Source organism: Chiloscyllium plagiosum, chromosome 9 (genome assembly GCF_004010195.1).
Source record: "Chiloscyllium plagiosum isolate BGI_BamShark_2017 chromosome 9, ASM401019v2, whole genome shotgun sequence".
Classification (NCBI taxonomy): Eukaryota; Metazoa; Chordata; class Chondrichthyes; order Orectolobiformes; family Hemiscylliidae; genus Chiloscyllium; species Chiloscyllium plagiosum.
In genome coordinates this window covers 38,035,243-38,050,899 of record NC_057718.1, presented here as the reverse complement: position 1 = coordinate 38,050,899, position 15,657 = coordinate 38,035,243, and the positions used below count along the sequence as shown (strand labels likewise).

The window sequence follows — 15,657 nt, the reverse complement described above, 5'->3', positions numbered from 1 at the left end:
TGCCTAGTTGTTAGAGTCATACAGCATAGAAACAGACCCTTGTTCAACTCATCCATGCCAACTGGATTTCAAAAACTAAACTTGTCTGTGTTTGGCCCATAGCCCTGGAAACCTTTCCTATTCATGTATCTGTATTATTGTAGTAACTGTACCTGCATCTTCCACTTCCTTTGGTAATTTATTCCAAATCGAACCACCATCTGTGTGAAAAAGTTGTCCCTCCGGTCTCTTTTGAATCTTTGTCCTCTCACATTTAAAAACCTACCCTCTAAATTTCAAGGTGAGAACAAGGGGGCGGATGGGTTCTGTCCCTGTTGCGATTTGAGGGGTGGGTTTCAAGGGTGGAGGAAATGTACTGGAGGGCATTGTCGACTGCGTGGGAGGAGAAATTGCGGTCTTTGAAGAAGGCCGTCTGCGATGTTCTGTGGTGGAATTGGTCCTCCTGGGAGCAGATGAGGGAGAGGTGGAGGAATTGGGAAAAGGGATGGTGTTTTTACAGGAGGTGGGGTGAGGGGAGGTGTAATCCAGGTAGCTGTGGAAGTCAAGTTTGTAGTAAATGTCCATGTTTAGTCGGTCGCCGGAGATGGAGAAGTCCAGGAAGGGGAGGGTGGTGTTCAAGATGGTCCAGGTGAATTTGAGGTCCGGGTGGAAGGTTTTTTTGAAGTTAATGAACAGTTCAACATCCTCGTGGGGGCACGAGGTAGTGTCGATAAAGTCATTGATGTTGCGGAGGAAAAAGTGGGGAATGGTACCTGTGTAGCTGCGGAAGCTGGACTGTTCAAGTACCAGACTAAGAGGCAGGCATAACTGGGCCCACAAAGGTGCCCATGGCTACCCTTTGGTTTGGAAGAAGTGGGAGGATTGGAAGGAGAAGTTGTTGAGGGTGAGGACCAGTTCAGCCAGGTGAATGAGTGTGTCCGTGGAAGGGTACTGGTTGGGTTGGCGTGAGAGGCAGAAACGGAGGGTTTGGAGGACTTTGTCGTGGTGGTTAGATGTGTAGAGGTACTGGATGTGCATGGTGAAGATAAGGTGTTGGGGGTGGGGAAACGGAAGTCTTTGAGGAGGTGAAGGGTGTGAGTGGTGTGCCAAACATAGGTGGGGAGTTCCTGAAGTAAGTTCTAGTTCCTGGTTGGTTACACCCCACCAACCTCCACATGCATCACATCATCCTCCGCCACCTCCACCACCTGCAAACAGACCCCACCACGAGGGATATATTTCGCTCCCCACCCCTATCTGCATTCGGGAAAGATCATTCCCTCCGTGACTCCCTCATCAGATCCACCTCTCACCCACCCCTGGCACCTTCTGCCATTGCAGGAAGTGCAAAACCTGTGCCCAGACCTCCACCCTCACCTCTGTCCAAGGCCCCAAAGGATCCTTCCTCATCTGACAGAAATTTACCTGCACTTCCACAACTGTCATGTACTGTATCTGTTGCACCTGATATAGTCTCCTCAACATTAGGAAGACAGGACACCAACTTGTGGATTGTTTGAGAACATCTCTGAGGCACCCGCAACCAACCAGTTCCACCATCCCGTGACTGAACATTTTAACTCCCACTCCTGTTCCACCGAGAACATGCAGGTCAAGGGTCTCCTCCATTGCCAAACCATGAACGCTCGACCCCTGGAGGAAGAACACCTCATGTTCCACCTTAGGATTCTGCAACCACACTGGATCAATGTGGATTTCACCATTTTCCTCATTTCCCCTCCCCCCACCTTACCCAGTCAGAAGCCTGCAACTCTGCATGGCTCCCTTGACCGGTCCGACCTGTCCATCTTCCTTTCTTTCCACCCATTCACTTCACCTCCCCCTGACCCCGACGTATCACTTCCACCTGCACCTTCATCTACCTATCACATTCCCAGCTACCTTCCTTCCCAGCACCCCGCCGCGACCCCATTTATCTCTCAGGTCCCCAGCCCACATGCCTCATTCCTGATGGAGGGCTTATGCCTGAAACGTTGATTCTCCTGCTCCTCAGATGCTGCCTGATTGGCTACGCTTTTCCAGCATCATACTCTTGATTCTGATTTTGAGCATCTACAGTCCTCACTTTCTCCATTCCTCCATTCCTGTATTGGTCAGTTTTGAATTTGTGTATGAGTGCTCGAAGTTGGGTCCAATCCTCCATGACCACGGTGTACATTTGGTCTTCAGTCTTCTTTCATCAGTCTCCAATTCCGCTTCCTCAAACATAGATAATCATCTCATCTTGATTTAAAACCTAAATGCTGAGCTCAAGGATAGTGGGCTTAGCATCAACAATGGATGTGATATTAGCTCTGTTCTGGAAGTTAGCTGTAGCAACTAAATATGGGCAAATTAATTCTTGTTTGGAAAACCATGGCTTAGCCAGCATGTTTTTGTCAAACGCAAAGCATGTCTGAGTTGATTTGAGTTAGCTAATTGGGTTAATGAAGGTAATTTTTTTAGTGTGTACATTGACTGTTAAAAAACATCTGATAAACTGTTTCACAAAAGACATATTTGAAAAATAGGTACGCATGGGGGGGAATCTGAGAGGAATCTGAATGATGTGGACTAATGGATGAGAAGTATGGGTGGGGCTGATCTCTATTTTAGGAACATCTTAGTTAATCTTTTATGCATTTCACAAGCAGCCTTGGTGAGTTTCTTGCCAGGCAATGGTGAGTTACCAACTCACCAAACAAACATCAAGTAAACTTAACATGGAAACCAGAGGAGGTAGCTGTTCTCGGGTGATAAATTGCGTAAGAGGTCTGCATTGAGACCCAAGTGTCCTTGTACACCAGTTACTGAAAATAAACATGTAGGTGCAGCACGCAATGAAGAAAGGAATTTGCATGTAAATCATGTCTCACAAACTTGACTGAGTTTTTTAAAGAAGTAACAGAGGATTGATGAGGGCAGAGCAGTAGACATACTCAATATGGGCTTCACTAAGGCGTTCAACAAGGTTCCCCATGGGAGACTGGTTAGCAAAGTTAGATCTCATGGAATAAAGGGAGAACTAGCCATTTGGATACAGAACTGGATCAAAGTTAGAAGACAGAGGGTGATGGTGGAGGGTTGTTTTTCAGACTGGTTTTTCAGACCAGTGCAGTGCCACAAGGATCAGTGCTGGGTCCACTACTTTTCATCATTTATATAAATGATTTGGATGTGAGCATAAGAGGTATAGTTAGTAAGTTTGCAGATGATACCAAAATTGGAGGTGTAGTGGACAGCAAAGGAGATTACCTCATATTACAAAGGCATCTTGATCAGATGGGCCAATGGGCTGAGAAGTGGCAGACAGAGTTTAATTTAGATAAATGTGAGGTGCTGCATTTTTGGGAAACAAATCTTAGCAGGACTTGTACCCTTAATGGTAAGGTCCGAGGGAGTGTTGCTGAACAGATAGACCTTGGAGTGCAGGTTCATAGCTCCTTGAAAGTGGAGTCGCAGGTAGATAGGACAGTGTTTGGTGTGCTTTCCTTTATTGGTCAGAGTATTGAGTACAGGAGTTGGGAGGTCATATTGCGGCTGTACAGAACATTGGTTAAGCCACTGTTGGAATATTGCGTGCAATTCTGGTCTCCTTTTTGTTGGAAAGATGTTGTGAAACTTGAAAAGGTTCAGAAAAGATTTGGAAGGATATTGCCACGGTTGGAGGATTTGAGCTATCGGGAGCTAGTGAACAGTGTAGGGCTGTTTTCCCTGGACCATCGGAAGCTGAGGGGCTTGGATAGCAAACTAAACAAACAAAGTCTTTTCCCTGGGTGGGGGAGTCCAGAATTAGGCGGCATAGGTTTAGGGCGAGAGGGGAAAGATATAAAAGAGACCGAAGGGGCAACTTTTTCACACACAGGGTGGTATGTGTATGGAATGAGCTGCCAGAGGAAGTGATGGAAGCTGGTACAATTGCAACATTTAAAATGCATCTGGTATGTATATATGAATAGTACGAGTTTGGAGGGATATGGGCCGGGTGTTGGCAGATGAGACCAGATTGGGTTGGGATATCTGGTCGGCATGGACAAGTTGGACCGAAGGGTCTGTTTCCGTGCTGTCCATCTCTATGACTCTCTAAGACCTATACAAAAAAAAGATCAAATTATTCCAGGAAAGTAAATTCTATAATGTGGAGGAATGATTTAAAAGTGAATGTGGGACCTTTGACTCACCAACTTACTGAATTCTAACTTGGGCTTTGAAGTTTGTCAATTGTTGTCATCTGTGAAAGACTGAAAATTTAAAGAGAAATCTGAACATTCTTTAATTAACATCACTCGGGTTTTACGTTTTAAACAAAACATATTTTTAGTATTAAAGAAGAGTAAAGCAAAACAAGCACTATTAACTGTAAGTGGTATGAGATAAAGCATAATTGTTGGCAGGTTTTTCAGCAACTGGAATATTATTTGCACTGTGGTTCCACAGGGCTCAGTATTGGGTGCTCTACTTTTTGTGTTATGGATTCATAGTTCTGACATAGGTGTGTGTGTGTGTGTGTGTGGTGGGGGCAGGGGGGCATGATCAAGAAGTTTGTGGAGAACACAACAATACGCTAAGTGGTCGATAGTGTGGAGCACATCTGTAGACTCAGAAAGCTATCGATGGAGTCGTCAGGTGGGCAAAGAGCTGGCAAATGGGCTACAATTCAAAGAAGGGTGAGGTGATGTGTTTTGGGACGTGAAACAAGACAAAGGAAGACATCATTGATAATATACATGGAGAGGTGTCAATGAAGTGAGGAGCCTTGGAGTACCTGTCTACAAATCCCTGAACATACCAGGACAGGTTGATGAAACAATTAAGAAGGCATTTGGAATTCTTTGCTTTTATGGCTGGGGTCCAGAACATAAGAAGAAGGATGTAATGCTTAAACTGTGTAAGGGCTCAGTTAAGTCACAGTTCTGATCATCTCATTACAGTAAATGATGCAAATGCATTTGTGAGGATAGGGAGGAGATGAAAATGTTTTTAAATTATTCATTCATGGGATGAAGACGTTGATGGCGAGGCCGAGTTGTCCAGAGCGCAGTTAAGAGTCAACCACATTGCTATGGTTCTGGAGTCACATGTAGGCCAGACCAGATAAGGATTGCAAGTTTCGTTTCCTTGAGGACATTCGGGTTATTCCAACAATTGACAGTGGTTTCATGGTCATCGTTAAACTTTTAACTCCAGATATTTATTTAATTCAAATTCCACCAAATGCCATGGTCTCTGGATTAATAGTCCAGCAAAAATACCACTAGTATTGCGTTACCATTTCTTTGGCAGAATTCGAGAAATACAGTATTGAAAAAAAAATTTGGTTAAGTTACGATTGTTCTATTTGGAACAGAGAAGGCTAAGGGGAAATTTGACTGACGTACAAAATTGAGAGTGACCTGGATTGGGTGGATGTGAAGACCCTGTTGATTTTTACAGAGACCTTAATGATGATGGGATTCAGACTTCGTGAGAAGTAGAATCATTAAAGGCTGGGGGAGGGGAGGTGCAAGTTGAAGCAAACACCATTTATCTTTTGGAATGGCAGAGTGGGCTAAACGAGTCAAAAGGCCTACTCTAGCTCCTAATTCATAAGTCTGTGATCAGTGAATGTTTAACCATACCTTCTGGAAGTGCAATCTGAAGATACTTTTTTTTAGATTCCCCACAGTGTGGAAACAGTCCCTTCGGCCCAAGAAGTCCACACTGACCCTCCGGAGAGCAGCCCACCCAGTCCCATTTCCCTCTGGCTCATGCACCTAGCATTATGGGCAATTTAGCATGGCCAATTCACCTGACCTGCACCCGGGGAGAATGTCCAAATTCCGCACAGATAGTCACCCAAGGCTGGAATTGAACCTGGGACCCTGGTGCTGTGAGGCAGCAGTGCTAACCACTGAGCCACCTTGCCACCCTTCTAACAGCTTTGCTGAATAGAATAGCCTTTATTGTCAAACATACTCAATGAGGATAGTGAAAAGTTTGTGCATTGCCAATTACCGCACCGACTTAGATACAAAAGTATCTAAGTTACCAGATCTTCGACAATAGAGAAGTACAATTCATTCTGAAAATGAAGCTTTTTTTCATAAAACCCATGACATGAATCATAGCATGACTTTTTTTGTTTCTTTATTCAAGGGATTGCGCAGTAGATCCAACCTGTGTGTTATGTATGGAATGCTTCTTGGCAAGTGTGCACAGAGCGCATCGATATAGGGTAAGTTATTTAAGTACTTGCACTCCTTTGGCGTGTTTTCCTATCTATCCATTTTGTTTGCACTTTATTGAGACAACAAACAGACAATGAGCATAAGCCCTCCTGTATCTAGCAGTTGCTTATATTAAAATAGAAAATTTGTTTTTCTTTACGTACTTGTTAATATCGAATACCTTATGCATGAGTTCTAAGCTGTCCTTTAATTCCTTACTGTGCTTATGTACCTAATGACAAATCTGATGAAATAGCCTGTGTTGGAGGAGAGAAAAAGTTGCCACTGTTCCTGCTCTTTTTCTTTTGCTGCCCATAACTAGCTGAATAGTTTGGTAGACTGCAGATCCACAGCACGTGGTTCACATTTAAATACCCTTTCAAACGTTCTAGCAAGCCTCTCAATGGTAATTAACAGTGACCAAGTCTGATGAATGTACTGAACCCTGATAGACCATCTGTCATGAGCCAAGGCACCAAAAACTAACAGCCCTGTCAACCCCACTAAGTCCTCCTTGATAACATCTGGAAGCTTGTGTCAAAATTGGGACAGATCTTTGAACCAACAGATTTGTGAAATCACCTGACATAGTTTGTTCTCACTGAATCATGCTTTGTTGATTATTCCCAACAGGAGAATACCTAGCCACTGCCCCTTCACATTCACTGGCATTATTGTTGCAGAATCCTGCACAATCAACATTCTTGGGGTTCCCCATTGACAAGAAACTGAATCCGATTTACCACAGAAGTATTCTATCGACAGGAGTAGTTAAGAGGCTGGGAATTCTGTTTTGAGTAACTGGCCTTGAAATTCTTTCCATTATCTACAAGGCACAAGTCAGGAGTGTGTTTGGTTTTCTTTCTATTTCTGTAGATGAGTACAGTAGCAACTTGGAACTAACAAACTTGGAACCACTTAGGACAAAGTATCCCACTTGATTGACAAAGCATATAACACTTTCAGTCCCTCCACGACTGACACACAGTGGCAGCAGTGTGTATAGTCCACAAGATGCATTGCAACAACTCACCAAGGCTTCTTTGACAGCACTTTTAAAGCCACATAGTAGGGCAATGGAAGCAGATACTTAGAAATACCACCCACCTGCAAGTTCCCTTCTGAGCCATATGAATCAGACTGATTTAAGAAGGCAGCTTGCCCACAAATTTTGAAAGGTTACACGGAGTGGATGGTAAATGCTCACTTATATGAGAAGTTTTAAAAATGAATGAAAAAGTACAAAGATTGTGCTTTTGGTGCATAGAAGGATGTTAGTGTACTTCAGTATACATTCATGTATCCACAGAAGAAAGGAAAAAATATTCTGATAACCTGCCCAAATTCTGTTCTAAAGAAGATTTGTCAAATACCTTCATATTTAAATGTCAAAATGAAATATAGGCTTGTTTCCTTGATCGATTTTAAAGCTGTCACTGTTGCCAGATTGTATCTCTGCAGATACATTTTTACCTCATTTCCACTGCTGAAGCTTTCCTATTTGCTTTTCTCAACTTTACAAAACCTCACAACTGCACTCTGGTTTTCAGTAATCCTTGCAAGAAATGTGCTCATATATTGCTTCCATTTCTGTCATGTGCCACAGAATTGTAGAATCCCGATATGTTGGACCCATTAAGTCTATAGCTACCTCTGTAGAGCATTCCACACAGACCAGTTCCCACCTTATCCCCACAATCCTGCGTGTACAATGGTTAACCTATATGGCTAGATCCTATGGGGTAATTTCCCATGGCCAGTCCAACTCACCTTCATCTTTGGACTGTGGGAGGAAACCCTCGCAGACTCGGGTAGAATGTGCAAACTCCACAAGATAGTCACCCAAAGCTGGAATTGAACCTGGGTCCCTTGCACTGTGAAGTAGCAGTGCTTGCCATTGAGCCACTGTCTCTCAGTTGCCCATCCCTCAACATGCTAATTTCATAATCTTTGTTCTCGACTAGAAACTTTTCATGACCTTGCTACTCTGTGGTGATACTTAATATAGTTTTCGTTGACTTAAGCTTTCCTGTCCCAAGCTCTGCCTTCACTCAAAGATCTTTCAGCAATCAGTTCACATTCTTGTACTTTCCATTACTCCTTGCTACTTTTCATTGCCCGAAGGTCTCTTTCCTCAACAGTAGGTTGTGCTCCCTCCTGTAAGCCTATACGAAGTAGGACTTAACTGTGAAGACACATTGGCTCAGTATTCTGGTTAACACCAGAACAGATTTAACTACTGACAATTCTCTTGAAAATTGCACAATTCACTATCAACAGTTTTTGTTTGGCCAGTGTCCAGAGTCTGGCCAAGATAAATCCATCAGAGATCACAAAGGAAAAATCTATTCATTGCAGAAATAGCATTGCAGGCTAAGATTTGCCCCCTTTTTGTGACACTTGCTGCCTTTTCTCAGGATTTCTTTCTTCAAGTTATTTTGACAGCAACTGCAGAAAGCAGTAGGCATTGAAGTAGGCCAGGAGTGGTTGGATTCAGCAAGGTTGAGTTGGGCTTGGGAGTCATGTCAGCTGCCAAAGGGTCAAGTTGGGCCATGGGTAGGGAGTTATAAGTGGGGAATCAGTGGTGGTTGAGAGTTTGGAATGGAGATTTTAGTTGATGGGGGGTGATTTTGAGTAGGTATTTAATCTTCTGAATATCTATTCACTGAAAAATTCAATTTCCGGGCCAAATCTCACATGTTTAGCTGCATTGGGATTTGATGCACAACTCCACTCTATACTGCTTCTGCAATTCTCTGACCATCAGTATGTCTGGACCATTACTTGATCAGAGGTGCTGTCAAAACAATTACTATAATCATATTAAAGTTTGATTTGCTTGCATTTAAGGGTGCATGTGACCTATGTGAAATAAACTGCCCACATTTGAAGATCTGAAATAATCCAAAGTCTTAAGTATTAGTAAGTAAATCCAAATAATGTGGTCATGACTAGGAATTCAAACTTGTTTGCATTGGACACTGATGTTATTCAGGCAGTACATTTTTTCCCCCTTGAATTGTGTTCATAATCTGTAATAATTGAGACAGAAATTTAATACAACCACGCTTTATCTAGATGACTACTTCAGGTGGAGGGGGTTTCTGTGACTGTGGAGACACTGAGGCTTGGAAACAAGGTCCATATTGTCTGAAACATAAACCTGCTGTCTCAGGAGCCATGGAGGAGGTATAATTTTTCTTGTAATCAGTTATTTAAAATTATGCTGGTTATTGTTTTTGTTTTCAAAATTAATACAGAAATGTATGCTGTTATTTTAATTTCAAAATGTTAGATTAGTTTTTTTAAAAAAAACTATTTTTCGAATCAACCTGTTCAGAGTTGTTGCACACCTCTGGAGCAGGTTGGACTTGAACTCAGGATTCCTGGTTCAGGGGTAGGGACACTATCCAATGTGCCACAAGGGTCCCTCACAATATACATTTTTCACATTTATGTGCATGAACTCTACCTGGCTTAGGCACATCTGAAGTTGTAGTTGCAGCCCCGACTTTAACATAAGCTAATTTTGACATTTGTGCTGATGCCTCAAGTATTTATGTAAATAGAAAATGAGAAGTTACAAGTTAGAGGCACTGAATGGCTCAGATCCCATCAAGACACTGAAGATTAATTTTACATTGCTCTTTGTTCTCTTTTCCCAGGTCTGTCTTTTTGAGATCTTCTGTTATTTTCTTCCCTATCCTACCGCTGTCCCCCAGATTTATTAGTTACCGGTATTTGTTCACCATTTTGGTTTATTTATTTTTAAAACCATGTACTTGAATATTTGTGGTGTTATTTTTTGCAAGGCATCTTGTATTTTGTAATTCTATAAATTTGTTCAGTAATTTTGCTTTTTTTGATTGTGTTTTTTAAATAAGATCAATTGCCCAGTTGTCAAGCACGACCTGCCTATTACAGACTTTAACTGACTTCACCTGATTAGCCCATGTCTTTCTAATTCTTTGTGAATTTGGTTCCAAATTACATAATGTAGAAATCTAGCTGCAACTGAGACAGTAACTGGCCTAAAGTTTCTTAATATATCCCTTTTTTTTCCATGAATAGGGTGTGAAAGTTATGCTAGGACAAAGTGAGGACTGCAGATGCTGGAGATCAGAATTGAAGAGCGTGGTGCTGGAAAAGCACAGCCACACAGGCAGCATCTGAGAGCAGGAGAATCAACGTTTCGAGCACAAGCCCTTCATGATTATTCCTGATGAAGGGTCTGCGCTCGAAATGTCGATTTTCCTGCTCCTCTGATGTTGCCTGTGTAAGTTATACTGTATTGCAACTTGCCAATATGGTTATGTTTTGACTATCTATTTCTCGCACTAGTTATTGACCTGGTCTTTGGTGATTTCAGCCCAATACTTGTGTTGATCCTGCTGCAATTGACCTAGATGCTTGCTTGTTTATTAGTAGTGAATGAGCATGAAATTGTTGGTTAATCAGTGAGCAGCATCATGATTGAAAATGAACTTGAGAAATCCATTGATGAATCAGTTGAGATTTTTTTTTACCCTTCTCTGCAGAGATTGTATGAGTGCTTTGGTGCTGGGAGGAGGACAACCTTAGATATTTTCTAATCAACCTCCTCAGTGATGCAGTTATACACCTCTGTAGCAGGTGGTTCTTGAACCTAGGTTCAGAGGTGGGAACACTACCAGTGCACCCACACGATTGCCAGAATACAACCTTATGGCCTGAATGGAAATCAACTACTCTTGTCATTTATGTGAAATAATGCATGTAGAAATCAGTTGTGATAAGTTGTTTCCATCATTTAGTCATGTATCTTTGTGTGTTATAGTTCATTTTTATTTAGATGGTCATTATCAAGCTTTCTGCTATTGTGTTTGTGGGTTAACTTTACTTGACTCTTATTTTCATAGGATCCACTGGCACATTTATCTGAAGATATGGTTGGACGTGCCTACAACATTTTTGCAATTGCATTCAAATATGCTGTAGATATGTTAACGTGGGTGGAAGAAGATAGACTACCTTCTGGTTTAGAGCCTTTGTAAGTATCAGTAATGAGTGTTGTAATTTGTATTTGGAGAGACAAATTGCTGTAAATTGCAGATTTTTTAAACAAAATTCATTGAAAAAATTTGCAGGTCTGTCTTTGAGATCTTCTGTTATTTTCTTCCCTATCCCACCACTGTCCCCTAGTTTTATTTGTTACGTATATAACTGAAACTTTCGCTTTGCTGTTCAATGTATCCTTGAACAATGCTGAAAGAAGACATGGCACCAACCCAATCCTCCTACCTTGCCAAGCTGTTTTCTTTTTCTTGCAAGACAACAAGGCTGAGAGTTGTTTCATGTTAGGTTTGTATTAATGGCTGTTGAAAATTGACTTTCGGCTATCTAGGATTTAGTGTTGCTGTTTAAACAAATAATATTTTATGAATTTTGAGGCAATGGCTGTAACTTGGGGAGCCGGTGTTCTCATGGAATAACTGTAGAATGCAAAGCAAGTGAATTATATTCAGTATTTTTCTGTTTAATGTACCTTGCAAAAAGAGAATTCTGAGGTGCACCTCTCAAAGAGAGAGTCAGTTTTCATTTATGTGCTGATAACCAGTTTTTAAGCCTCTACCATCCATACATTTTCCAAAGTCAGATTATCTGACTGTTTGTCTGAAATCCATTCCTGGGTGATTAGAAATTTCTGCAGAATCAAATTGGAAAGATCAAAACTTTTGTCTTAAATCACATTGTGAACTTCTTCCCCTAACTTGTGGATCCATCCCTTTCCTGGCAACCACCTTCGGTTTGAGAAACATTATTTGCAGCCTTACTTGGTCACTTTTCATGCTGCCATTAAAATTAACTATTTCCGTCATCAGAACATTGCCTGGCACCACCCTTTTCTTGATTTATCTACTGCTGAAACACTCTTTCTTTGTTTTCTCTAGATTGGCTCCAGGCTGGTGTGTCTCATTCTATATCCATATGCTAGCTCAGGAGTGGGGAACCTGTGGCCTTTTGAATGAATCCAAATTTTGCAGGACAAATTTTTTATTTTTTATTAATTTTATTTTGTCCTTTAATATTTTTATTTTAATCTTAAAATGAATGTATTTAAAATACCAGAGAGTAAAAGAAAATTAGCAGTTAGATTTTTGTGAATAATGTGAATTTTGAAGAATATATAATTGAAGTTTCTTGGATGTGGCCATATTCGATTACAACTAACATAATGCGGCCTTCCAACATGAAAAGGTTCCCCACCTCTGTGCTAGCTCATCCAACAATCTGCTTCCCATGCCCAAAAGGTTCCCCACCTCTGCTAGCTCCTCCAACAACCTGCTTCCCATGCCCTTTGCCTTTATTATCTCTGATAAGCAAAGATTGAATTTGGAGTTAGTATAAGAACTTCCTAGTTATCCAAGAAATTAGATTAGATTAGATTAGATTACTTACAGTGTGGAAACACCACGCAGACACTGGGAGAACGTGCAAACTCCACACAGTCAGTCGCCTGAGGCGGGAATTGAACCCGGGTCTCTAGCGCTGTGAGGCAGCAGTGCTAACCACTGTGCCACCGTGCCGCCCACATATAAGGGGATGATCCATCTCAGCCGCCTCCTGTTCCCCATTGCCACATCAGTCAATTTAATTCACTCCATGTGATATCAAGAATTGTCTGAAGGCACTATTTCCAGTCAAAGTTGTGGGCATTGACAACATCTTAGGAATACAACCCACTTCTTCTCTTCCCCGGCCGCATTGTATTTCTCACCATTGTAGTTATTCTTCCTGTACTAACAATGCTACTCCACCACCATTTCTTTCCTGTTTTGTCAATTAGTCACATACCCATGAATATTGAGCTTGCAACTTTGATCTCCTTTAGGCATGTCTCTGTAATGGCTCCAGGATCATGCCCTTTGGCCTCTATTTGTGCCTCTGATTGAGTAATTTGTTTTGTTGCGAATGCTACCTTGCATTTAAGGTGAAGTTGCCAAAGGGTTGCTCTCATTAGAGAGAGGCGACTGGGGGTGGTTTAACCTGACGGTCAACTTATCTCCGGTGAGTTGAGAGATGCAGCTGAACAGAAAATTAGAGGGTTTGCTGACTGTGAACCGTGGTTCTGGACTTGTCAGTCACTGGGGTCATCCTTCCTGTGTTCACCCCATCTCGTCCAGTTTGAATTTTATAGGTTTCTGAGATTGTCCCTCATTCTTCTAAACTCAAGTGATATAGTCCTAACCAATCCAGACTCTCTTCATCCATCAGTCCTGCCATCTCAGGGATCAGGCTGGTAAGTCTTTGTTGCACTCCCTCCATGGCCAGAACTTCCTCAGATAAGGACACCACAATTGCACACACTGCCTCCAGGTGTGGTCACGTTAAGGTGCTGTACAATTGCAGTAAGACATTCCTACTCCTGTACTAAAATCCTGTTGCTAGGATGGTCAATACCTGCTGCACCTATATACTTAGTTACTTTCAGCTACTAGTGTACAAAGATACCAGGTCTTTTTGCATCTCTCCTTTCCCTATCTCTTATCATTCAAATAATAAAGTACCTTTCTGTTTTTGCTACATATTTATCCTCATTATACTTCCTCTAAGCAGGTGAGCATTTCCTAAAGCAAAGCATTCAGGAAACATTGTCCCTTCTTGATGCAGTGTAACACGTGCAGCTCAGACTCCAGTTCTTCAACTTGGATCTGAAATTGCTTGAGCTGTAAACATTTGCTACTGATGTGTTTACTGTGGTTACCTTGCTGAGCAGCTGTTCATGTGTGCTGCAGCTGCAACACATCGCCTGACCTGCCATCTCTATCATATTTTCTTCAGTTATGAATCAAATCACACTTGTTTCCTTTTTACACTTGGCAGGTCTCCATTCTGAACAGTTGTAATTCTTCTTTTTGGTGTGCACTAATATTGATCTGATAGCTCGCAAGCAATTTGTAAGGAAAAGTGAGAAGAAAATGTCAAAAAAAAACCTTGCTTTTACAGTAAAGACAAGAAATACTCACCAAACAGCAGCTTTGCTTAGATAGTAGGAACCAAACATCTCTTACACAAATAGAAATTCTGGAGGAACTCTAGAGGACTGGCAGCATCTGTGGAGAGAAAGCCGTGTTAAGATTTTGGGTCCAGTGACCTTTCTTTAGAACTGAAGAAACATCTCTCCCCTTCCTCATTGTTGGACTTGAGATGCTCAACTCTAGCACTCTTTATAATTCATACTAAGTTGGCTCCTAATATTTCCACCCAACAGGTTATTCAGTTAATGAGGAAACCGTATCAGCCAGTTTTTAACTAAGCTGCTGTTTCCATGCATCCCTTGAAAATAGACCTTCTGAATGCTCATAACTGCAAATTCTTGTAGATTTGCACAAATACAAAAGTTAGACATTTTGTTATTCAGCAAATGCACATGAAATGCAAGCCTGAATTGAACTTCCTCGCTGAATTTATTTGTTGTTGTATCCTGCACATTTTATTCTTGCCAGATGTTACCCTGTTCCCTTTAAAAAGCCCCCTCCCATACAAAGCAATGCATTCCAGTTCTTAACCTTGTTGTGTCACATGACTTTGCTCATTTTCCCATTGACTGATGATGCATATTAGTTTTATTTTGAAATACTTGTGCTTTGATCAACAAAGGCCATCAATGAACTCTTAACTACACATGATTGCTCTCTCTTTAGGGAAAAGGAAGATACTTACTACTGTATGTTATTTAATGATGAAGTCCATACTTATGAGCAAGTGATTTACACCTTGCAAAAGGCTGTGAACTGTACACAGAAGGAAGCTGTCAGCTTTGCGACCACTGTGGATAGAGATGTGAGTTTTTTTCGTAATATTTTACACTAGACTCACACTTACTGTAAGTACACAAAAAACAGTTGGAAACTAAAAAGGATTTTTTTAACAGAAAAATTGCTTTAAAACTACTGATGTGCAATTTTCTGAATATGGTAGTTGCCTCAAGTGAAGGAACTCAGTCAGAATTGATCCTGTACGTTCTAATTTTGAAATGAAGTGGAATTTGTGCATGGAAGATTTACATTATATTGTCATGCATATATTATTAGATTGCCGAGCAGGCTTCAACTCAAAGTATAGCTTGGAAAGTTTCCAAAATTTGACAGCATAAATGCACAAACAACTGTTTTCTATATCATTTCATTTTGGGTCATTAGGTGAGATAATATACATGGTTCAGAAATGGATAGTTCTTTCGACACATTCTCTCTTCTTGATTTTTCTTTCTGCTATACTTATTCAATCAAACTATTTTTAGGCTGTTGAGAATTTCTGAAAATAGCAGCTCATCAAAGAGTACATGTTAAAGCCAAAGCTATTATTCCATTTCTGTTTTGTACAGCAACACCACCCCCGTCCCTAGACACAGATTTTATAAATGCACAGCTGAAGTCAGCAACTTGGTGTTTTGAGTGTTACAGCCACAAATCTGTATCCTAACATTAAG

The 15,657-nt window shown here is 41.2% G+C and overlaps 1 protein-coding gene across 2 annotated transcripts in view; it reads left to right on the top strand.

Moving 5' to 3' along the window:
- Positions 1 to 15,657, top strand: part of ubr2 (ubiquitin protein ligase E3 component n-recognin 2) — a 140,724-nt gene that overhangs the window by 15,883 nt on the left and 109,184 nt on the right. For both annotated transcript variants that reach the window (XM_043695713.1, XM_043695712.1), the window contains exons 3-6: positions 6,115 to 6,193; positions 9,264 to 9,374; positions 11,084 to 11,214; positions 14,870 to 15,008. In XM_043695713.1, coding sequence (XP_043551648.1) covers positions 6,115 to 6,193; positions 9,264 to 9,374; positions 11,084 to 11,214; positions 14,870 to 15,008 — 460 coding nt within the window. The remainder of the gene's footprint in view (positions 1 to 6,114; positions 6,194 to 9,263; positions 9,375 to 11,083; positions 11,215 to 14,869; positions 15,009 to 15,657) is intronic.